This window comes from Chroicocephalus ridibundus, chromosome 3, assembly GCF_963924245.1.
Source record: "Chroicocephalus ridibundus chromosome 3, bChrRid1.1, whole genome shotgun sequence".
Taxonomy (NCBI): Eukaryota; Metazoa; Chordata; class Aves; order Charadriiformes; family Laridae; genus Chroicocephalus; species Chroicocephalus ridibundus.
Window position 1 is genome coordinate 29,220,264 of NC_086286.1, and position 25,087 is coordinate 29,245,350.

General features: G+C 40.3%; 1 protein-coding gene across 5 annotated transcripts in view; it reads left to right on the forward strand.

Moving 5' to 3' along the window:
• The first annotated feature begins 5,264 nt into the window (after positions 1-5,264).
• Positions 5,265-25,087, forward strand: part of MTA3 (metastasis associated 1 family member 3) — a 142,889-nt gene continuing 123,066 nt past the window's right edge. For 2 of the 5 annotated variants that reach the window (XM_063328575.1, XM_063328576.1), the window contains exons 1-3: positions 5,567-5,733; positions 8,006-8,073; positions 9,963-10,056. In XM_063328575.1, coding sequence (XP_063184645.1) covers positions 5,706-5,733; positions 8,006-8,073; positions 9,963-10,056 — 190 coding nt within the window. In that variant the 5' untranslated portion in view covers positions 5,567-5,705. Of the gene's footprint in view, positions 5,328-5,566; positions 5,734-8,005; positions 8,074-9,962; positions 10,057-25,087 lie in introns of those variants that run through there. The other 3 variants (XM_063328578.1, XM_063328579.1, XM_063328577.1) reach the window with 2 other exon arrangements.

A 25,087-nucleotide genomic window follows, 5' to 3' on the forward strand; every position in this document is an offset into this window, starting at 1 on the left:
TTAGCACGAAAAATAGATCAGTTGGGAGAAAGGGACAGATAAAGAGTAAATGCAGTGTGGTGTGTTTAATGTCTAGCTAGTATTACTGTGTTCAAAATGGTTTCATTTAAGAGTGCTGTAGATCTGTGCAACACACCAGCGTGCTTCCAACTGCTCTGATTCACAACCTCCCTTACCTCAAAGATAACGAAGGTATATAATGATCTCATCTTAGTCCTACTGGAGTCAACCACGAAACTCACATTGACTTTTAACAGGAGCAAGATGTCAACCAAAGTCTTCTCTAAAACTGGCAAACAATGGGGTGCAAACCTGAATCCTAAAGCTATAGGGGGTTTTTGCCATTAGGCAAGAACTGCAAAATAATTGGTAGCTACAACAAAAGCTCTAGATGGGCAGATTTTTTCTTTTTTGTTTTTTTTAAATCTGATTAGAAGATATGATCTTTACTCTGTTACTGAGATGATGATCAAAAACTATGACAGTTACACCTGTGGACTGAAAGAAATGCATTTCTTGCATACGTAATCTTCAGTAGTAGATTAACGATAAACCCTGCTTTACCATCCCTCCTTCCCCCTCTCCCATCAAGCCTGTAGCATTATTTCTGTTTGCAATAGAATGGTTTTCTTTAAAGCAAATTCAGTCAGAACAAGAAGACAGGTGTATACAGATCTGACTTATTTTGCACAAAAAAAGACCTTAATTCAATTATACGATTTATGGGAAATGAAATTATGTATGGTGTCAAAGCAGTGACACATGGTAGGCTATAGCATCTATCTATATAACAGTGTGATACTATTTGAGCAGGTAGTGAAAAAGAGATATTTGGTAATGTTTTTTTCAATTAGTAACTTGTTGCCAGCCATAAGCACCGTTTTTCTCTTCACATTGATTTAGTGGCATTCTTACAACTTTAAGACTTAGATTGAACATCTAAATCTGCAGACTGCTGATAATTCAGCAATTAACTTTAAGCTATTGTTTAAATCAGATTTTATGAAAATAGTGACATATTTAGCTAAGAGTCTCTCGAGACATCTGACTCACAGAGTCAATAAAAAAGCCAATGTTATTTCTGATGCCAAGAGAAGATGATTTTCTCTTGTGAGAGGGTTGGGATTTTTTTTCTGATTTGTAAAGAAGTTGATACGGAAGCATCTATTGCAGATTGCACCCAGCTTCCGTTTCAATAGAGGCAGCTAAAATTTTCTATTTCTTATGATAATAAACATTGAATTTCATACTCCTGTAAATGAAATTTAAAAAAAAAATCTCACACAATGTCTGTTACAAAATGGAAATTAGCTAAGGTTTTAATAAACATAATCATGAGTATTGACATGGAAAAATGTTTTTCTGTATTGACGAAGTGACATCAATAAGAGTTCTGGTTCCGCTACAAATTCATTGATGAGGTTTTTGCAAGCTATGGTGTATCTTTGCATTAGTGTGAAAAACAACAAATGCATATACTTTTTTAACTGCCTGTAAGCCAGTCCAATTGGTGTGCAGCTGTATCAGCCGGCGTGTTTGGTCACAGTAGATGAAAGTGACTTTGTACAGACTATGTATTATTTTTTGAGCCACAGGACAAGTCCACGAACTACTGAAGTTCTCTGTGGCAGTGAATTACTCTCAGTGTAAGTAGGAGTTTAGGCTGATAAGAACTGATCACTTGTATTTTTTTAACTCTTTGCATGGGTTACGTGCATGCAGCCTGCTTATGCATTGTAGCAAAGTTTTACTAACAGGGGAGCCACGTTCCCTTGGTGCAAACTCATAAACTTGAACTGCTGAATGTTTCCCGTGCTTCCAGATTACCCGTGCCAAAGAGAAAGTCTAGGCTCAGCCCCTTTGAGTTAGGCAGGTCCTGTAAGTGTGGCCCAAGGATGGAAAAGTCTAAATGCCTTTTCCTTTCCGTTGCATCAGCAGGAGAGTGAGTCTCCGTGAAAGCTCTACAAGGAGCTGAGCACCTTTTATTAAGGCTCAAGCAACTCTCTTCTCCGATGCTTTCGTTGATTTCAGTATGATGTTTCTACCTGGAAGATCCCAAAGTATTCTGTAAACACTTCTATCAATATATCTTACTTTGGACCTCTAAACTGTCAGTTTAATCCTTAAGCAAGTAATTTGGGAAGATTTGTCTTCAGTACTGGTGTCTTTGTGAGTCAGTTTGTGTGGCTTGTTTGATTTTTTTTTTTCTGGCAGTGTTTTTTTGGGGTGGTTTTTATTTTTTGTTAGATTCAGGCTTTTACTACCTAGAGAAGATGCCGGGCTGGAACCTTTGAAACCAAGTTCGCTGGACACAAACCAGGACGTTGCACAACAGCTGCATGGGAAGTTCCCTTATTCTGTCACTTTCTGGGGTGATAAGGTTGTCAGAGCTTTTTGTAACTTTCATCCTGGCTCTCCAATAGCAGGAAAAGAGCATCGATGGTGAGGAGTTTTTGTGTCTGATGCAAGAATCCTTGAGGATTTGTCATAAAACCTCTCACCTCGTGTGGACAGCCAGGGTTCTGCCACTGGCTGAACAAAACATTTGGGCTCTGAAAAGCTATAGGCAATTAAAAATGAAAATTCAGAAGTAAAATTCCCTGATAGCACATTCTCATTCCCTTTGTCCAACCAATTCCACACATAAGAAAAAAGCCTTAAATTGCCTATGAAGAAAAAGTGAAACTTTTTTTATTATCCCTAATGAAAAAACTCTATTTCATCGTTGCTTTTTTTTTAAATACAGTAAGAAAATTGTATGGCTCCAGTCAGCTTAATGGGTATTTAACATACATAATTTAGATACATCTGATGATGCTAAAGTGAAAAAGCCAATAAAGCGGGTGCAGCCTGGACAAGTCAATAGGTGCCGTATTGGTAATACCATGAAAGGTCCTCAGGCAGCCCTGCGCTTGGTGCCTCATCTCCAGCTCCTTCCGTACTGCCGATCTAGCTCACCGTGGGGGCAGTGGGTGACCCTGAACCAGGGAACTGGTCTGTTTTAAAACGATCCTTTATGCTCTCTCTATTCTTCTTGGCTATTTGTTTTGGAAAAGCGTGAGGAGGAATGATGGGCTGCTCAGGATGGCACAACAAAAAAAAAAAAAAGTTGTGAAATGAAGTTCTCAGGTAATCTGTGAGTCTAACAGGAATAATCTACTCCGCAACTTCGAAGTTGCCACAGAAATGTGTGGTTTGGGTTTTTTTTGTTGTTTTTTTTTTTCCCCAAACACAAGGAATCTCTGTCTGTAGCTGAATACAGTTCACTTACCAGGTTAAGACAAAGCTCTTATCGGATTTTTTTTTTCCCTCACAACTACGTTGTGGTTGAAACAAGAGGTTTACGTTTTATTTAATCTAGAAAAATGAAGATGTTTACATAATTTTAATTTTTCCCATTCCATGCACTGAGATAGCACAGAAAACAAACCATATCCAGATGGGTGTATACATGACACCAAAGCAAAACATACTGCCAGTCCTGGAACTTGGTACACAACTACAACTAGTTGTGCCCACTACCTCCCTCAGCTTGCAGCAGTGACTTCAAACTATGTAAATACAGCAGCGTGACACTGTACAGTATCAGGTTGTGCTGTCTGTGGCTGCACAAACTGTGTTAGTGTGAATTATAAGGCCCAGTGGTTCAGTACTAAGGTATATAACATCATTCTTTATCTCATCTGTGGTGCATGCCTTAGTTGGGCAACTGTAAATAAAGGGTGGTGGGTTTGTGTTTTTTTTTTTTTTTTACTGTTTTCAGGCTGTCAACCTGAAAGGGTAGGCTGGGATTGTGGGCTTCCTGGGCTGCTCACTCATGTTTTTGAGAGGTGAATTCTGTATCTTCAGGAGTTGCCTGCCTTTTCCATAGGCCATGCCTTCAGATGATGGAAGCGAGGGTCTGCTTCTGTCGAAATCCACTCCTTGCTGGATGAAGGTACGCTGTAAGCTTCAAAGTGTGGGAAATTCCTCTAATATCACAGTGCAGACTTAAGCTGAGGAAAAGAGCTCAGAGGCATTTTGTTTAATTGATAATAATTGCGACAAGCCAACTATTTGACTTAACTGTTCTCTTGCCTTGAAAGTTTAAACCGTTTCATTTACCAAGCAGTAAACCACAAGAGTAGAAATAACACACCATTTAACTTCTAGCTATTTGAATGTGGGTCTCTGCTAAGGTGGTGGTATTGTGCCTCTAGAAAAAAACAGCTGGACTGAGCTGCTACTTCCCAAGGAGTTTCTGCAGACTTTCTTTTCAGGTCCTGCAGATGTTCCTGTCGGGAGACAAAATAGAGGAAGATTTCCTATTTTTTCTTTCAATGCATGAATGTGTTGATGACTAAATCACTGCATCGTATGCCAGCTTCGCGTATTTCAGGAATTTGGTACTCAGTTGCCTGTTTGACACAAAGTACTCACTCGGGAAATTAAAAGCGCCCTAAAAGTAGAAGAAATCGTAAAACCTAATAGTCCCAGATTCACTTAAAGGGGGAAAGGGAAGAGGGATATGATCATTTGAAACACCAGGGATGCTCATCCTCCTTCTAATCAACGCGTTTCCCCGCAGCTCGGGCTGAAGTGAAATGTTAGCTTGGGTAACGCTCAAGCTACACGCACGAAGAATCCAGGACATGAAGCAAATAATAAATCATCATCTTCCTTGCAAGAAAATGATAAAAAGCGTTCCTCTCCCGAGGAAGCGTCCCGCGGCAGGATCAATTGGTTTGTAAAGCGCATGGATTGCTTGTGAGGCTGTGAATTTTCTATCAAGGCGGGGACATGGCTTTGCCTTACATCAATATTGATGGTTTTTTTGAGGCATGCCTCTCGCCAGGATGATTTGTAAGCACCTCCTTCAGAACTTCCTGACTCCTAGACAAGCTGCTAGGCTTATCTTTACCCTGCCGTAGCTGCTTTCTCCTGCGTTCAGGCTGGCTCCTCCGGAGGGCTTGGAGCCCCCCCCGCCGCCGGGCTGCCCCCCAATTCCTTGCCGGCGGCGGGCAGGGCTCTCCCTTCCCGCCCGCTCCCGGCAAAGGAGCCGCCAAATCCATCGCCAGCAGACGCCGTGCGCAGACACACGCACACACACACGCGGGAGAAACTTTTTCTCGATTATTACTAGGAGTTTCCTGGGGGGAGGTGAGGGAGAGCCCTCGGGTGCAGGGGACAAAGCGGCGCCGGGGGAAGAGGTGGGGGGGGGCCGGAGGGGAGGTGGAAGACGCGGCCGCCCGTTTCATCCAAGGCAGCTCCCGAGTTTGGGGACAAAGCGGCGGGAACCCGCGAAACGTGGCGGACTCCGGGAGAGGGCGGGCAGCCCCCGCTGGGAGGTAAAGCACCGGCCGGGGCTGCCGGGCACCCCCCCCCCCCGCCTCCGCCGGGAACGCCCGCCCCGCCTCGGGCCGCCCCACCTGCGACCGGGCCCCCTGCCTCCGACCCGCCCCGGGGCCGGTGCGCGGAGGGAGGGAGGGAAGCGGTGGGGGGCGGTTGTTTAACCCTTTCCCCGCCGGGTGGCTCCGGAAACGGCCGCGGCGACGGCGGCGGCCCCGTGAGGCGCGGCGCTGTGTCCTGTGCCCGGGCGGGGAGGGGTGGCGCAGGGTGGGGGCGAGCGTGGGGCGGGGGGGCCGCGGGAGCCGCTCCCTCCTTGCCCAGCCTGGCCCGGCAGAGGCGGCGGCGGGAGGAGGAGGAGGAGGGCGGAGAGCGCAGACATGGCGGCCAACATGTACCGAGTGGGAGGTATGTGGGGACGGGGCAGCGCCCGCCCCGGCTCCGGGGGCCCCTGCGCCCGGCAGCAGGGACGGGGCCTGCCCGGGGGGATCCACCCCGAGCCGCGGGTGGCGCGCACCGCGCCGGGGTGAAGAGAGGCGCTCCGGACCCCTTCGCCTGCCGCGGCAACCGCCATGGTCCCCAGCGGGGCGGCCAGGCCCGGTCGGCCGGCGGGAGGCGGCAGCAGACCCCGGCAAAGGGTCCGCCGGGCCCTCCGCGGGGCGGAGGGGGAGGACGCAGGTTCCTCCCCCGCCAGCCCTGCGCGCCGGGTGGGAGGCCGGCCCCCACCGCCGAGGAGGAGAAGGGCAGCGCCGCCCTCCGTGGGGAAGGAGGGGAGCGGCGCCGCCGGTTGCCTGCCCCCCTCACCGCGGGCCGGGCACGGCCTCCCTTCGCGCCTCGCCTCCTTCCCCGGCGAGCGGCGAAGGGGCCGCCCGGCGGTCCCCCTCCCGGCCCCGGCGCAGCAGCGCGGCAGGCTGGCCCGGTTGCGAGGCGAGCGAGGGGCGGCCTACCGGCGCCGAGCGTCCGCGGGCCGGGGGCCTGCCTCGGCACGGCACAGCGTAGCCGCCCCTGCGGCCTGTCGGGCCCGGGCAGCCGGCGCCCGCCCCGAGGGGCGCCCGGCGGCGCTTCCCTCCCTGCCGTTCCCCCTGCCCCGGTTCCCTCCCGTTAACGGCGGCGTTTCTCCCTGCCTTCCTTTATGGGGATAAACAATAAATCCGGCTCTGTACCCGGGGGTGTGTGTGGGATTTCTTTCAGCTTGCCTGCTTTACCGACGTGACCCCGGCGGAGTGCAGTGATACTGCAGTGACTGCTTTGGCACCGGAGGAAAGCGGGGGGTGGGGGGACACATCGGCGGTAAAACAAACAAAAAAAAAAACCAAACCGCGGCCAGCGTTACTCTTCCCACCCCCTGCCTGGCGAAATAGACACCGGTAACTTTCCGCTCCCCTGCCTGTGGGAGCGAATATGGCTGTGCTCCTGGTGCCGTGGCTCAGGTGCACCGCTCAAGTTCGGTTTTTCAAGTACTTGGTGCTCAAAAATGGCCTTCCTCCTCCTCTCTCCTCAGCAGCCTGAGGTGAGAGGGAAGACGCGAGGAAATGAGGGGTGGCGGTGGTCAGTTTGACTCTTTTTCTGCCTCTGTCTAGAGATAATGCTGATACATCCACAGATCGTCCATCTGCATCCTCCTTCATTAGGGCGTTTAGATTGTAATCCCATCAGCCTTTACTCATGAAAGTAATCCTTCTCTGGGCAGGGCTGTTGAAATCTGGGGAGGTTTTGCTTCTTAGGTCATCAGTTCTCAGTTTTTTCGTTGTAATCTTAATAAGCAGTTGTGAAAAATATCCAGAGATGGTGTTCGTTCTTTCGAGCTAAATGGGCTACCTGAGGCTCTGTTTCATTGTAATGTAGTGTGAAAGCATTGCAGAAGAGTTTTATACATCATTATGGTCCCCCCACCCAATTTTTTTTTAAAGTAAAGTTTGCATGGTGCAGAAGTCAAATATCAAATGCAAAGTGTGGTTAGCATTTGATGGGTATGTTTTCATTTGATGAAAACAAATTTTGAGAAAACTATTGAAGGAAATGTGCTGCATGTCAATTCCTTGTATGTTATGTGGGAGCAGCTTTCAGGATATGAGTAAACTTCCATACACTTTATGAAAATGTTTTTGTAGTAATGATGTTATAAGACAGTTTTCCCTGGAAGAACCTCACTAACCTCATGCCTATTACTGCTTAATACAGTTTGCATGTTACTGAGCAGAGATGACAAGAAAAGCAAGTACAGTAAAATATACATTGCTCATTTGGACACCTGTACTACCACCCCACCTGATAATAAATGTGAGGTAGCATATCTTACAGAAATATTTATCACCATAATATAGAAACTCACTAAAGCATGTGATTCTTAAATCTTCCCTCATCGATTGTGAGAAACGGCTGCTTTTATATCAAGATTTATGAAGTGTGTGGATTACTGAATTACAACGTAAGCTCCAACACAAGGCATTTAACTTTATTTCAGCATGATTGTTGAAGCACATGTAGTGCAGTTATAACCAGAATTTAGGAACAAATCGTGTTAAATCTCAGCATAGAAATACTTGACTGCTGTAACATTTGTTAAAAAATCTCAGCTTTTTACAGCTTCCAGATTTAGAAGAAAATTTTTGCACTAATAATGATAGGCTTTTACATATTATTTTTTGGTATTTCAATATCTTTCCTTTTTTCTTTGCAGATTATGTTTATTTTGAAAATTCTTCCAGCAATCCGTATCTCATTAGGAGAATTGAAGAACTTAACAAGGTACACAAGTATCTTAAGATTTTTGCTTGACCTTTGAAACAGTCAGTGCACTTCTTAAAAAAAAAAAAGTTATTTCCATCCCATAAGATTTGTATTGTGGTAGAATTTTCTGGTTTTCTTTTTTGTTTGTTGTTGTTTTGTTGAGTTTTTTTTTGCTTTCTTGAGATTTGCTATGTATATTGTGTATGTTTCAGTTACTGAAATCTTGCTGTGTGATGTCCTGCAATTCTGCCCTGTTACCTAAGGAAACGCACAGTTCATCATTCCTGGTGAACAGAAGTCCTCTGCTTTAAAAACTTCCTAACAAATCCTTTGAGTGCTTGAGGAAATGAATGAATTTAATTCTCTGTATGGTGATGACACTGTGAATCCATCTGGAATGATCATGTAATGTGCCTGCTTTTGGATGTATGTGTAAAGAGCTAGTAGGTATCAGTGAGACTTTGCAGTGGTCAAGTAACATAATATGTGACTTTTGTGGCTGTTTATTGCTCTGCTTATTGGCAGCTGTGAATGAAGGATGGGCTTTTGAATAGAAATAGAGACTGAATTCTCTGTCTATCCTGAGTGTATTTTTATAAAGACTGGAGGCTTTTCAGAGTGTCATTTTGGGGAAAGCGTGATTACTTTTCTTCGTTATTGTACTATGAAGAATGGTGTGGGATTTTTATTTTTAGCGTGCCATATTTTTACTATTGCATAAAGCAGTGTTAAAACTTACTGATACATATGTCAGAAGTTAATGATCAGAATGCCTATCATGAGGTAAATAATGATAAAGATTTTTCTTTTTCCCTGTGGTTAGAAAGTAAATTAAAAAAATCAGTGACCTGCGAACGTTTTTGTTCGCATCAATGACATTACCTGTTAGTGCTGTCCAACACAACATGCACTGAGCTTCTGCATGGCAAATTGTTTTGGACTTTTATCGGAGAAGAATGTTTTTTATTTACAGTAATTGAAGTGATTCCAATCATGTTCTGAATGTAATGTTTATTATCTTCAAACTGCATTGCTATAATTTAATCTTGCTCATGGATGGTAGAGCAGTCATGTATTGATTTTTTATTTTTTTTTTTTAAAGACAGTTTTGAGGATATAGTCCAGATATCTTAATTGCGCATTAAGTGCTTTCATGTGTTAAAGGCATTGAGCAAACACGGAGATGTTATGGAAATGTGTAATGAAATGCTTTGGTTATCATTTTACCAGAGATAAGACGCTTTCTTTTCTTTTTGGTAAGAAACTTTAATTAAAGTATGATACTCTCCAGTGCCACATCTTGAATTTTAAATAAGTAACTCAAAGTAATGAACTAACATACTTTTCATAACAAGGGAGAGGTTACAGTTCTTCAAATACTAGTAGATTCTTTACATTGTCAGGCTAAAGAGCATGATCCTTGTAACGAGTCATGAAAACAACTGTGAACTAAATAGCTTTTTTTATCTCAAGAGCTGCAGCGAATTTTCAAATAAACTATGTTATATTAAATATAACCGAAATATTAAATATCCAGGAAAAATGCTGTAGTACTTTGAAGTACTCATTTATGTCTAAAGCTGGGTTGTGATGAAATGTTCATAAGCTTCTAATATTTCTTAAGGATTCTTATGTTAACATGATACTGGCATTACATCTCTAAACAGCTGCATAATATAAAAATTCTTAGCACTACATACTTATAATCAATACTGTCACCTGATCTGAAATTGATGTTGGCCCGTGTCAGGAAGTTTTGACTTATTTGAGTAGTTCTGTTGATTTCAGCCTGACTGATCATGTGAAAACTACTAATAATGAGTGAAAACTGCAAGCAGAGGGCATTTAATTTGTATTACTCAGCTGAGGAAGGATACATTCTGACTTGATTTATCTTTCTTTTGTAGACTGCCAATGGAAATGTGGAAGCAAAAGTGGTGTGTTTTTACAGGCGAAGAGATATTTCCAACAGCCTTATAATGCTTGCAGATAAGCATGCTAGTAAGTAGATGATATAGGGCATTTTTTTTCCTTTCTGTTGCAGCCTGTTTGGTTTCTGCAGCTACTTAAAACTGCATTTCTTTGGCGTGTGAATATATATTTATATTAGGCATTAATTAATATCCAGTTAGATGCGTATCGTTAGCTGATACTGGCCCTGCTCCTAGTAGTGGGACTTAAGTTAAAGTGTATTGAAGTGATTGAAGGTCTCCATTTGAAAAAAAAAATATATTTTTTCATCTGGAAGATACAGCTTTTTTTCTTTTTATGTCAAAATAAATCTTGGGTGTAAGTCGATGTAAGTTTAAGAGTGTTTGTAAGGATTTGATTTGACTTTTTTGAGTTAGACTTAAGCACATATTGCTTAATGCAAAGAATGAAATGTATTGATGGAGACTGAAAATCACTGGAGATTGTAAAATAGCTGTTATGTGCATTTATGCTAAATGTAGATATTAATCAGTAAAACAGTAGTAAGCATCATGTCATTGTTTTTTCAGAAAAGCAGCAAGTTGTAACAGGGGAAAAAAAGTCCCATTTTCATCATGATCTCAGCTTTTTTTGGTAGCTGCCATTTAGTCTACAACTGAAATACAATATTTTTCCCTAACTTTATAATTAAAAATACAATTCAAAAGACAAAACCAGAACCCAAGAAACTGAGATGTTTGAGAAAATAGTTGTTTGCAAAATACTGCACTCATGTTTGTAAATAACTGAAGTATTAAATTTGTCAACATCTGGTAAATTTCTTGCCATATACTGTTAAATAACGTTTTGATTATAAATGATACTTGAGTTTTCAAAATTAATATGGAAATAAGTGACGTAGGGTTTTTAAATCTCTGTTTTCTAATTTACTGGTATGAATCTCTTTAAAGACATAATCCCATATTGTGTGTGCAGATATATGATGGAGTAATTAGATGCTTAAAAAATACCTAAGAATTCGTTTAATGTCAAATTCTGATAATTTTTCTCATACAAGTACTATTCGTGAAGAGAAACATCCAACTTTTGGCTTTTGTTTTATTCTTTCATTGGTCCTAGAGAAGTGGAGGTGATGTGAGTACGTAGTGTGAAGTAAAGAAAGAAGATATATCTTGCTTATGTTCTAAAGGAATGATTTATTTAGAAGTTTTTCTAATACAGTTAGGTGCAGTTTATAATTATTGGTGACCTATTTTATAGCAGTCTGCCCCGACAATAGTTACAGCCTTTTGAGTTCTTCCTTACAAAATGTATAGAAACAGAACTTTTAGTGAGCTTCATTAAGCTTTCCAGCACGTTTTTTTGTTTTTCTCTTCTAATGGAGGAGGCAGTGAAGGATGGAAAGGATAACGATTTTAGTGGAAATACTTTTTTTTTATTTGATTTTTAAAACATGAATGTGGTAAATTTTTTTGGTTAGCTTGTTTTTGAGAAAAGGGTGTGTTAGTTCTGTGGGCATCATTTGATCTGGAAAGGTGAATAAGATTTTTCTATTTCTTTTGTGAGTTTTATATTGCCATTTTGTCAGCACTTTGGTATAAAGGACTTGTTGACGGTCTGGTGCTCTTCCAATATAGCATACTAGGGGTTTATTGGTGTCAGTAGAAGTACCATGGAATCTTCCGTCATGTTTTCTCTATTGAGATTCTCTTATGGTTATCTAGCAAGAAAATAGAAATGTAATTTCTAGCTGATTCAACAAGGCATCTTTAGAATGGCTCTGTCTCACAGATCCTAAGTCTTCTAACCCAGTGTTCTTATAGATTAGGTTTCTCTGTGGACGCTTTGTCTGTACAAATGCTTTCTTTCTGACTAATCTGTGGAATCTGTACAGCTAAATCATCTTACGAGATATATGTTACAGTTACAGGGGACAGCACATAGTGAAGGTTTGCTCGCCTGGAGCCGTACAGCTCATACAGCAGATGTAGTTAAATGTCAAATAAATGTAAATGTTTTGATTCTGGAATACCACAGTGTTCTGTTTAAAAATATGATGTATGTAAACAAAATATTTGTATATTTGTGAATTGAATGTTTTGGGAATGTTTTACATAGCTAAACATGTTGATGCTTCAACACGTCTACGTGTTTTGTTATAAAATAAATGCTAAAAGATACAAGTTTCTTACAGAATGGAAATTCTAGTTCAGTCACTGGTTACTCCAGTGTACGTGTCTAGAGAAGTCTTTTAAGTATAATATCTGCTTGCTACTTCCTAATGATGTTTTTATATTGCGAGCATATTTTTTTTCTTTTTGATAGAGAAAACTGTCTACTTTTGAGGATTTTTGGCAGGTGGGCATTGGGTTTTTTTGGGTGGCACTTCAGTTTCTGAAGGTTGCATTTTGTGATGTCGGTATGGTCCCATTTAATAAGAAAAGAAAATAGTTTAATAAGAAAATATTTTGGAACTTTAAGAACAAATTTTCAATAACTTGAAAAAGTTTCAAAACATTTTAAGAATATTTGGGGAAAATAGAATTAAATAGATCTTGTGACGTGATCACTGGTAAAGAGTTGATATACTGATTTTTGGGTTTGCTTGTTTGTTTTTTAAGTTGTCTATGAAAAAGTTTCAGGATATAGAAAGAATCGGGGGGGTAGGAATTGACTTTTCCTTAGGCCATTCTAAAATACTTGGGTACAGAGGAGTTCCCTTGATTTCAAAGCATCAGATGCTAATCTGTGAGGAAGTTGCATTTCCTTCGTTTTTTCTCTGGTGTTTCTGGTGGAAGTTAATTAAAGAGCATTTTTATTGGTCTACCAGCATCATGTATGATGTCAGTCTAGATATGGGAATAGTTCTATAAGTTGACTGGAGCCATCGAAATCCAGGAGTTTGGAATATTTTATGGGCCCTTGAAGACATTATGTTTTTCCCTCTTCGATTTCTGTTGCTATGGAATAGAGTCTATGGTAAGGCCAACTTGAAAGCCAAAAGAAAATACTGGCCAAGGTCAGCTTTTCGATCCTGTGCAGCCTCCTGAGCGGAGTAGGTGGGTTCTGTCAGTGTATCACCCACCAACTCTTAGGTTGTAGCCATTACCATAGGGTCCCTGTGAGGGGGTTCATTCCTTTCTTCGTGCAGCAGAGTAAGGCTTACTTTATGGGGAAAAGAAGGAAAAGAGGTGAATAGAAGACAGCAGGCAGTACAAGAGCTGTTTTGCAGCAGCTGACTGAAGTACTAAGCAAATGAACTTGGAGAGAAAGCCTGAAACCACTTGGCTTGTTAAAATGGAAGAAGGAAATGTAAAGGGGTGCCATAGAGATATTTTCTAACCCAGTGGTGTGATTGAATGAGAAACTGCCAACTGTATCTGGATCTGTAAAATTTAGATGATCCTTTATCTAAAGTGGGGTTGATATAAATATTTTAGGGCAAGGTTTCAGGCACTGGGGAGAGGAGGAGTATACTAGCTCTGTACTGGCACTGGGTTTGGGTTACAGTGAAGGGCTCAACTTCTGTATTTCCTTCTTTTGTAATAGATTTATGAACTGTTATTTCTCGAAGCTGAGTAGGGTGGCCTGAGTGCCTTATGCCTTTTTTTTTTTTTTTCCCCCCACAGTTCTTTACATTTTGTCTCTCTGGTCATGTGCTATCGTGTAATACTACGTCTGAAGTCACTCTCTTACTGCAACTCCTCAAACAGCTTTTGCCTAGTCAGCTACCTGGGGAGGATATAAAAAATATTGCTGTTGTCAGAGCCCTTCGTCGTCTTATATATTAAGAGAGCTTGCTTTGACTTAGGTGTGCTGAACTCCTGACTAAATGCCCGGAAAAATTCTTGATTAAAGCATATGCCCTTGATCAAGCACATGCAGTATGTATTTTTTCTCACTAACAAAATTGATGCTCTTGTGAATGAGACAGGAGTCAATTTAAAAAAAAAAAAGAAAATCTGAGGTGTATTGGTTTCAGAGACTGAGAGATCAAAGGTAAAACAGATTTTTCTAGATTACAGAAGCTGTAGTCAAAATCTCCTTTTTTCAATCTCATTTGCTCTGTAGAGATCACCTACTGGCTTTACTTCTCATAGTTGCGCTTTTTTAAAGACAGCCTTCAGCTGTTGAACAGTCACGATTCAAGTTGCATTGCTTTGCAAAATGGTGTTTCTGCTACAGTATTTTTGTACGCAATAGATTTCTAGGAAAAAAGGAAGAGTCGTCTTAGCGACCTAGTGATTCCTGTTCAACAGTTGTAGTCTATACTCAGTTCTGACTCTGGTATGACACAGACATATTATTGTGATCAGAAACAAATCCAGTATTCTCTCTGCACTTTAGTTTCTTTATCTGTAAAGTAATGCGCTTATTAGCAGCTCTTGTTAAGGTTGGTGAAAAACATTTAATATACCAATACATTTTTATAGCTCCCATTAAAAGATCTCAAAGCTCCTTACAAATAATTAGCCTAAAAATTAAGAGTTTATTTTGTATATTAATAGCATGACAGTTCCAACAGTCCTGGAAATGCGAAACAGCAGTTTTGCCGTTGTTGAACTCTCTTACTTTTATGTAAAGATGCTTTATATTTGTGGAAAAAACCCCACAAAAACCCAAACCCAGCCAACAATTATTTTGCATGTTGTCAATCTATGTTAGCATCATAATAATTGCCAAACATTCCATATGCGTCAAAGAGAATGAAGCTGTTAATATTCCATCTGATTTTTGCGAAGCATTTTATTTCAGTAGAGCAGCAGGCTAGCAGGTAGCATAGAAGATGTCAAGAAAATGGGCTTAACTTGAGAAATATTGTTTAATATATTTAGTAGTAATGTAGATTACTCATTAATATTCCCAAAGATATACAAAACTGAAATGTGAATTCCTTTCATATGTCATCAGTTTTTTTTTAATATATGGTTGCTGTTACACAGTGGTATTCTTAATATCTCAATTCCAGGAAAAACACATGGGAGTTTTTCCTGCCCTCTTTGACAATCGAAGAAATACAAGTTAGAAAGTTTCATTTTTCACTACTTTTCTCAAGTGTACACAGAACTAAAAGAGGAATAGGGCAATTCAGATATTCAGTGTATAAGAAAAAAATTATGTGTGTGTAGAGACCCTGTGGGTTCAGTAAAGAGCTCCAGAGTAAATGCCTAAAATGCTTTGTGTTGTTCAGTGTACTTTTCTCTTAGTCACATATTTGACTCAGTATAATTCAAAACATTTATAATCTAGTATTACTGGGTTATTTTTGTCCAATCAGATGAAAAACTGCCAAAAACTTGGTGTTTGGGTTTATTTTTTTTTGCTGTGGTTCTTTTTTATCGTAGTTCTTGTACATCAAACTAAATAGCTGTTATTCAGAAAAAATATTATGTTTCTTTAATCACAGTCCCTTTTCTGAAAATCAGTTTAAGATGAGAGACTGTTCCTGTTAGTAATTCAAGTCGTATGTTTTAGCATAGAAAGTATCTTTTGACTGGAGATTTTATTTGAAACCTTTAATTGGCTTTTTTTGTCCCATTAGTTCCCTTGAATAATACCTGTTGTCTCCACAGCCTATGTTTGGTTAGAAGGACCTTTGGTCAAATGAATAAGAGACAAATAATTCTTCCATTGTATATGATCCATTTTCTCCGCCTTCATAATCGTAAATGTTTTTAAATAATTCATACTTTACTTTTTTTTTTTTTTAAATGGTGAATGCTTATATTGTTGTATTCCTCCATATAACTTCCAGGGAATGAATTAAGGCAGTTTATTAGCTTTACTGGTCGTGCTAGTGGAGACTGACATCCATCCTACAGGAAAGGATGCTCAGAGGCACAGAGAGTTCTTAGTTACTCTTTCAAGGGAATTGAAGTTTAAAGAGCTGCCTGTTTAGCAGGTGGTCCTTTGAATAAAAAGGTCATTGTATTGCAGTGGTCTTGATAAAAATAAAAGAGAAACAAAACCTTTTGGGTCTTGTTTATGGTGACATGGGTGCAAAAAAAAAAAAGAATTTAGAACTTGGGTTCAATTGATTTGTGTTTCTTACAGTAGGGTGTAAGTGGCTCTTCTGTGGAATTTAGTGGCTTTCTGTTGTGGTTTAACCTCAGCCAGCAGCTAGAACCACTCAGCCGCTCGCCCTCTTCCCCCAGCTTGGATGGGGGAGAGAATCGGAAGAGTAAAAGAGAGAAAAAAAACCTCGTGGATTGAGCTAAAGATAGTTTAATAGGTAAAGCAAAAGCCATGCATGCAAGCAAAGCAAGGAATTCGTTCACCACTTCCCATGGGCAGGCAGGTGTTCAGCCATCTCCAAGAAAGCAGGGCTCCATCACGCATAATGGTTACTTGGGAAGACAAATGCCATCACTCTGAACGTATTCCCCCTTCCTTCTTTTTCCCCAGCTTTCTATGCTGAGCATGACGTTACATGGCATGGAATATCACTTTGGTCCGTTGGTGTCAGCTGTCCCGGCTGTGTCCCCTCCCAGATTCTTGTGCCCCCCAGCCTGCCTGCTGGCGGGGCAGTGTGAGGAGCAGAAAAGGCCTTGAGAGCTTAGCAACAACCAAAAATACCAGTGCGCTATCAAAAGTAGTTCTCATCACAAATCCAAAATGTAGCTCTATACCAGCTGCTAAAAAAAAAAGTTAACTCGAAACCATGATGCTTTCATAAGGTTTTCTGTAAAGTTACATTTCTTTTTTTAATTGCAGTGGGTGAGAAGGTCTCTTTCCTGCTTGCTGTTAAGAAAACAGATCTGTTGTTATTACTCTGTGATGAAGGATACCATTTTTCTGGATGTTAGATGGGAGGGGAAGGAGCTAAAGAGTGGAAAGGCAGAGCTGGGAATCAAAGACAGGAGAATCTCTTGGAGCATTTGTAAGGAAGAAGGAGGCTTGGCTGCTAGTTATGCCCAAGGGATGGGCGAGCATACTTGTGTAACTGGTTCAGTGAGATACTACCTTCCTAATCTCAAGGCTTCTGTAAATATAAACTAGTGTTAGTTTGCAGCTTAGTGTCTCTGGCCCTCTCATCTCTCTCCACCCACATCCCCCGTTCCCTTGGTGAATACCCAAGAATTAGGAGAAAATTATTTTTGACCTCACATATCTGCCCTCTTTTCAGGAGATCATTGATTTAGAAGATCATAGGGTTTGCTTTGAAGATGGGATGGTGAAAAGAGACAAAACCAAATATAATAATCCAGGAAAGTTTAGAATGAGTTCCAATGGCTGTTTTGCTTGAGACTGGAATTTTGCATGTTGACTTATTTACAGTCAATAATAGAGACACGTAAACTAAACACTAGCAAATTCAAGTAGGTTGTGTTGCTCCTGGGGATCCTGAAGTCTATGATGTGGGTGAAACACACCCTAGGAGGAGCATTTAAGGATGATACAGATAACAAATTCTTTAATCAGTGGCAGAGTAGCTTTTATGCTGAAGTATTTTTATATTACTGTAACTATCACTTTCACTGAAAATGAGCTTGAGGAGTAGGGTTGGCTTTTTTTGTGAGGAAGAGATGGCCTTTTTGATCTCCTGAGACAGGGGAACATTTACACAAGAGAATGCCTTCAGATGTAATTTATTTGGGGGGGGGGGGAGGAATTCAGAAGTTGCTGAAATAGAGCAAGCCTTATCCAAAATTACAGCCTTGTCACCAAGGAGAAACTTGTCTCAAGGCTCCCAATTATCCTTTTCAAGGGCACTTTGGGTAGTCTCGTAAATTATGTGTTCTGTTCATTTGATTTTTGTGCAAGAACTGCATACTTGTAAATTATTTTTTTTTCTCAACAGTAAAAGCAATAAAGAGTAATGAGGAGCTTTTTGCTTTTGGCCATATCTGAGTTTTCTGTCTGTGAATGACATTTTAGCATTAGGAGTTAATTGTAGTATATATTGTCTCATTAACAAGTTTACTGTCATCTCTAAGTATATTGTGGAATTATTAACTGTTGTGGCCATCTTTGGTGCAGAATGTCTTGTTAGATTGTGAATGTTAATGATCTTCTCTTAAAGGAATGAATGGATGTGCAACTAATTTCATAAGTTTAGGAGTTCTTAGCCCTGGTGGAAAACTTGCATAAATGCACTTTTTTCACCTGAGTATATGTGGTTTGGGTATGTAGAATTTTGCACATATAAAAACATTGTCCACGCTATGCAGTTAGTTTGTGTAACTGCCTCTGAATTTGTGCATGAACTAGCATTCTAGCTAGTAACTGCTAGTTTCATCTTTTGACCTCTTAAGAGTAGATTTATAATTTTGGGCAGCCATACCTAGATTTTTTTAAATTCAAAAACCTTATTTTCTGGACATTTAATTTAAAAGGCTTGAACGCATTGCTGCCAATCTCTGTGAATGTAAAAACAAACTAAAACCAAAATCTGGATTGACTCCGTGAACTTGCTGTGGAGAGTGGAAAGCTGCGAAATATCAGTTCATTTTTATACTTGAAGCTGTTTAATAGGTATCTGAAATTCAGCTTCTTATTTTTATTGCTTAATTACTGGAATTACTTATTTAGTATGTTTCCTCAGTAGGGAGGGAGCCGGTGGGCTACAAAAGGTGGCACTTTTTTGAGCTCCACTCAAAATAAATTCTTCACATTTTGAATTGTTGGAAGGAGACAGTGTTCACAGGAAACTGCCAAAGCATTGTGTGTTCTCTGTTTCCCTGTGTTTCTTAGCATTAATGTCCCCATGGTAAAGTTTAAATATATGCATCAGTATTACCATACTATTTGTTCTGTGTTTCTTTTGATTTGTGGAAAACACATAACTGTCATCTCTCAGCTGCTAACTTTCTTGCCTCCTTATGTTTGTTAATTGTGCAGGCCAATGATCCTACACTGTTTTCTCGATGATCTGAAAAATACTAGTAACATTTAAATTGATGTTATTGATCATAATTTTTTGTGTCATGACAATAAATAGGATATTTCACACCTCCTAGGTTGCCATAATCTCAGATGGTTCTACTTTTCTTTTTTTCTTGGCTCATAATTTAAGTGACTGTTCCCAGTTTCTTCCCAGTGCACTGTACCAAAAAGCACCTGAGGCATAAATTTTAGACTACAAAAACATTGCTAGATTATCTGTATCTGTAAAGCTCCAATTAGAGATGCATTTTACATCTTCAAAGAGTTCTCTGATAGTCTAATTGAATCAGTAGTTTATATTGCCTACAAATCTGAATGATGTAAACTCACTATTAATGTAGAAAGACTTTTTTTTCCCATCGTGCAGTGGCAGTTAAATGTATGAATCGGGAATCAGGCCTGATGATTTAAGGGCTTACTAGCAATAATTCTTGAATGTCTATACCATGCAGTGGAATGAAGTCTGCAGTTGTCCACTGTAATTAATACTTATGCGTGCCAGTAACTTCACACACGATGACAAAGATGGAGTTTATTAGCTTGGGCAAAGCACTCTGTGAGAACGAATGTAGTGCTTCCTACCCAAGCTGATTCATGCAGTGCTGAGTGTATATGGCGTGAGGTATTATGGAAAAGGTAGAAGTATCAGATCAGATTAATAACTAAAGGACTTCCGTGGTTTGTCTGTAAACTCTTTGTTAAATGTAGGCTGCACAAATAACGGGATATGGGCTCAAAGTTACCATATGTATTGAGTTTGACATGCCCCAAACCACATGGATTATCACAGTGGGTGGCTGGAACGGCTGTGCTCTTCAGCGATGTGATTTGTCGGTTTGATCAATACTTTGTTTTTCACCTCAGCTACTGTTTATAACTCTGAGCAAGGGAAGATTTGTAGTGCGAATCTGCTTTAATTCTGATTTTGATGTGCTACACAAGTACTTCTGCAAGGATCCTTGCAGAGAGACACTTTATACTAACGTAGAATATATCACTCCCATGAGCAAAACAAGTCTGAGTGGTAAAAGTGCAATTTTTTTCTTCGGTAAAAGCCTGTTCTACATTACCAAATTCCTAAAAGACTTTGGGGAGCTAACTAGTTCATTTTGACTGTCACCCACTGTCTGAATCTAAAACTTCTTTGCAGATTTCTCATGGTACGTAAGATGCCTTCACCGTGCAGATTGCGTAGTTGCTGGGCTGTGCATAGAGCGCTCTATCTGCATACATCCAGGGGTTATGTAGGTGCGTGTGCCTTTTCTACTTGTGCAACAGGTTAAGCATCTATCAAAACCCAGCACGACTAAATTAGCAGTCTTCCCATTTTTGATATGCTGACTGATAGACTTCAATTTTCATTTGTCTGTTCTTGTTTCTGTGAAAGATTGTGACAGTGATACGCAACGCTGAAGAGAGTCGTGTTTCAGTTTCCTGTATTAAAAGTGCAGGCTTGTTTTGGCTTAAACCAGTGCAGAAATCGTTAGTGTTGGCAGGGTCAGTGACCTGTAACCTAGTCCTATGGGGTACTGTGGCCCTTTGCTATGTGACGGTTCCTTTAGGGCAGATCATTTGATTGATGCTGCTGTCAGGAGTGAAATCCTGATGCTATTATTCAGTGGGGCCTCAATGGGCCAAGGACTCAGTTGCCAAGTATCATACAAGAAAAAGGGCTTTGATACGTGGACAGCTTTTATATTTCTTTTTGCCTTGAAAGGGTGACTAGCTTCGTGTACTTTCATACTGCTCCTCCCTTTCTTTTCCTGTTGTTAATTTTTTTCTTAATAAGAGGAAAAAAAGCCAGGATCAGAATAATGAATATTCAATATGTATGAAGTGAGCAAATGATGATTTTCTGATATTTTACATCATACTGTAACAAACATGGTATTTGAATGTGTTGTCTATGAAAGAAAGTACTGAGAGTACTTGGTTTACTTGACCTTTATTTCCATTTATTTAAAGAAAAATGGCATATGTATTAAAGATTTGAATAGTTAATAGTGTGATGTTTATTCTTACGCTGTTCTGCTTGTTTTTTCCCCACCAGCATCAGAATTAATAAATTAAGAGACTTTAATAATTTCGAGTAATACCTGTATTCGTATGTCTTTATACTTTCTCATTTCATATGTATAGTTCTCATTAATTAGAATCTTAAGATCTCTGTATATGCATTAAGGATGTAATACACCCTGTAAGATAAATCTCTAGCATAGCTGAAGATGGAAAAAAATGAACTTTTAAGTCTTATGTAGACCTTCAGAGTGAGTGAACCCCTCTTCCTGCTTGTTTCGTGAGGTCTATAAACAGAAAAACTTTCTTACCTTGCTGGCATTGAGCAGACATTGTCTTGGATAACATCCTTCTCATGTTAAAATCCTTCACGTAGAGTTTTAATGTGTCTTTGTTAAGTTTATTCAAGAACAGGATATACAAATCCTTTTCTTCCTTTTTTTTTTCTACTACTTCTTTCCTCCCTGCAAAAAATCAATCAAAGTTCAGCCTTCTGGAAGGAGAGACTGTAGAAGATAAATAATTTGTATTTTATAAGCAGAATCATATGCCATTCTGAGTAGGGGTAGGAGGGTGCTTGTACAATCTGTGCCTTTTCGTCTCTGCCAACAAATTTTTAAAAGCTGTTCTGCTATTGAGGATGTGAATTGTATGTTAGAAAGCAGTTCAGATCTCTGAAGCTCTGTGGTTATCATTGTCGTGCAGTGAAAGAAAATGCCTGTGTAGATCTTAAAAGTGGACTCTGGGTTCTTACAGAAAACTTAAGAGATTTTTGGTGTTCTTAGTTTTCTACATGACTTTTTTTTTTAATATTTATAATGCATTTTATTAAGGAGAGGCAACTACGCAACTTGTTAACTAACTGCATCAGGCACACCTATTTTCTATTCTAAAGGAAAGACCATCGTGTTTTAACAAGATACTATGAGCAGGAGGTCTGTATGGAAGTGATGAAAATCCAAGTGATGGGAAAAGTTGTTAATAGCATCAGTCTCATGAAAATGGAAGCTACTGATCTCCCTTTTACTCAAAATCAGGTCTAATAATTATTCATGCAGGTTACATGGCAATTGTTGCAGGTAGCCTTTGTATTTCTTGAGCCAGATGATAGATCTAAAAAATGATTTTTTAGGCAGTGTCAGATTCCCATGCGCTGTAGGGTGGTCTGCCAGCCAGGATTTGAGGTTAGAATAAAACTTCCCACTTTCTTTCCCACCACAGCTCTAAACTCATTTACATTTTCGAAAAGTTACTAATTGGTTTCTGATTCATCTGATGAGCTGGATACCAGTAATTGGACCTTGAAAATATTCATCATATTGGAAATAGCTGTGTCCATGGCACAATTTTGAGTCTACTGCTCGCTGCTACTAACGAGCTGCTTAAAGAAACACTGTGCAGGACTGTTGCTCCACACATGCTGCAACAGGTTGCTACAGTTCAGACAGGTGTACACATGACCAAACACATTTTGAGCCCTGTAACGGGGTATTTTCTCGTTTGGAAGAGTTTGCATTTGAATAGGTGAGACAGAAACCAGGTAAGAGGGAGAGAGGGGAAAAATCTACTTCAGATTTATGATAACAGAATTGCCAGCTCTTTCATCATTGCCTGCGTGTCATTATTTTCATGCTTCTATGGGATCCTTCTGTTCTGTAGTGTTGTCATAAGCTAGCTTCCAGTGCTGAATGATAGGATTAAAAAACTAGTGTGCTTACTCTTGTATTTATTCATGTCACATTTAATTTATTAAGATATATTTATTAATGTAGCACATCGTGATTCATACTACTTATGAAGGTAATCCTTCCCTGCCTTCCACCCATGAGTTCCTTGCTCTCAGAAATCTCCAAAACCAGTTATCCAAAAAACCCACCCATCAAGTTTTGGAAGGCGGAGTTTCTGGTGATGAAAACTGTGGTAGTTTTCATTAAATATTTTTGCTGCAGGCCTGCGATAAACATGAGATAGTTACCCAGTTGCTTATAACTGACTATCATCCTGGGAATTGTTACTATTGTAACATGCTACTTGGAATTACTCAAAAACACCCTTTTGCATGATTTTAGAAATAATTTCTATTATTGGAGAGTAGGTGTGGCATATTAGTTCTTAATGGTTGTGCAGTATAATTCTTTTTGGTTTGTGACCTCCTTTAGAAGAATAATTACAAGGTGGTGTGGGAGGGAGGATCACCTGGAAAATCGTGTAAGAAAATTGGATAACCCCTTGTGCTGTACAGTAGGAATTAAAAGTACACCTGTTCCTTGTAAGCACAACTATTGGTCTTTTTTTCCTACCTGCAGAATTGCTCAGATTCACACTTTAGATAGTAATATGCTAACTAAATGACTCATAATCCATACAAATTGTGCTTTAGATTTCTAATCCTGTCTGACAGTCACAGCAAATACCAAATTGGTGTTACATATTCGAACAGCCATCTGAACATTGTACTAACAGACGTGGTGCAAGTAAAGCTGATTAATTCAGCTTTGGTAAACACTTTCTCAGTCAAATTGACAGTATAACCGTTGCATAGTCTAGCTCACAAAGTTGATTAAAGTGCTTTACTACAGCGCTAGGGTCTTAAGTATCACAACTAAGTTAGTACAACACAACGTGTGGCAGGAAGCCTCACACAGATGAGCAAATTGGCCAGCTGCTCACCTAAGAGAGTTCTTCATTCACAGTCTGAATAGAGTTGTTCAGATGGTTAGACTTAATGTTCTTTTGTACTCATTTTGGCAGTAAATGGATTTACTCCCTCTCCCTCAAAAACCTATATTTATAATTCTTACTGCTGTAGCATCTAACTGCCAAATGCACACTTGATGTTTTTGCCACAACTAGCTAAGCTTGAAAGAGACTTACGCACAGCCATCATTGCTTTGATGTGGGGTAAACTTGCTGCTGTTCAGCATTCTCGGCTTTTTATCTGTAGGTTTTTAAATATGTTGGCAATACCTGGGATGTATATAGGGCCGAGTATAGAAGAAAAAGATATACAGGAAAGTAAAAAAGTTTAGAAACCGTACTGACAGTAAGGCTTAGTGGCATTCTTTGAACTGAAATTTACACTGACCTAATAAAATTTTAAAGGTGTTTTAACAAACTTGGTGAAACTGCTGTAACTCCAGAAATTGTGGTAGTGATTTAAATCTCTCCATTTAAGCTTGCATAAGCCGGATGCAGCTAAGCTGAGATATGGTTTCAAAATTGGAAGCAATTAAGTTTAAGAGGTAGGAAGTTAACGCATCTCAGTTTTTGGTTGCACTGCTCATTTAATTCAGCGTCAGTCCGTGCTGCTGTTGAAAGGAGTGGTTCTTGGTTTCACGTCTTTCCAGTTTAAGTCACTTATTCCTGCTTTTTTCCTTTGTGCCAGCACTAACATTTTTGGTAGGCGCACCAGGCTAGGGAATCGGAATTGATCTGGGTTACGGGGCAATTAGGTGAATAAAAAAACCAATTGCATGGTCTGAGTCAGAGGGTGGTGGTTAAGGATTCATACTGTGTGTGGAGTCCCACAGGGATCTCTATGGGGACCTGTCTTTATCAGTGACCTGGAACAGCGATGTGGTATGCTCCCATCATGTTCACAGGTGACACCACACTGCGGGGAGTGACCAGGTGATACGCTTGAGGGAAGGGCTGGTAGCCAGGGATTCCTAGAAAGCAGGAGCAATGGGATATCAAGGACCTGAAAATACTCAACAGGGACAAATGCCAAATCTTGCACCTGGGAAGGAAAAGCCCTGCCAGGGATATGGGCTGAGAACAGAGGGGCTTGGGCCAGCAGCTCTGCAGGAAAGGCCCTGGGGATGCTGGCAGACAGCGAGGCCCTGGCAGCAAAGTTGGCCATCAGCATCCTGGACTGTATCACCAGGCACATAGCCAGTAGATTAAGGCAAGTAATTACCCCCCTGATTATTCAGCACTTGTTGCACCACATCTAGGTACTGCACCCAGTTTTAGACCCCTGATACAGAAAAGTTGCTGATAAATTGCAGTAAGTTCAGCAGAGGCCACAATGTGGGCACTTGCCCTGCTAGCAGAGACTGTGGGAATTGATCCTGTTTAGCTTGGGGAAGAGGTGGATTCCCAGTGCCTGTGTGGGGGTTATAGAGAAGATGGAGTTGGTTTCTTCGCAGTGACTAAATTGAAACAGCGATTCAGATTAGATATAAGGAAAAGCTTT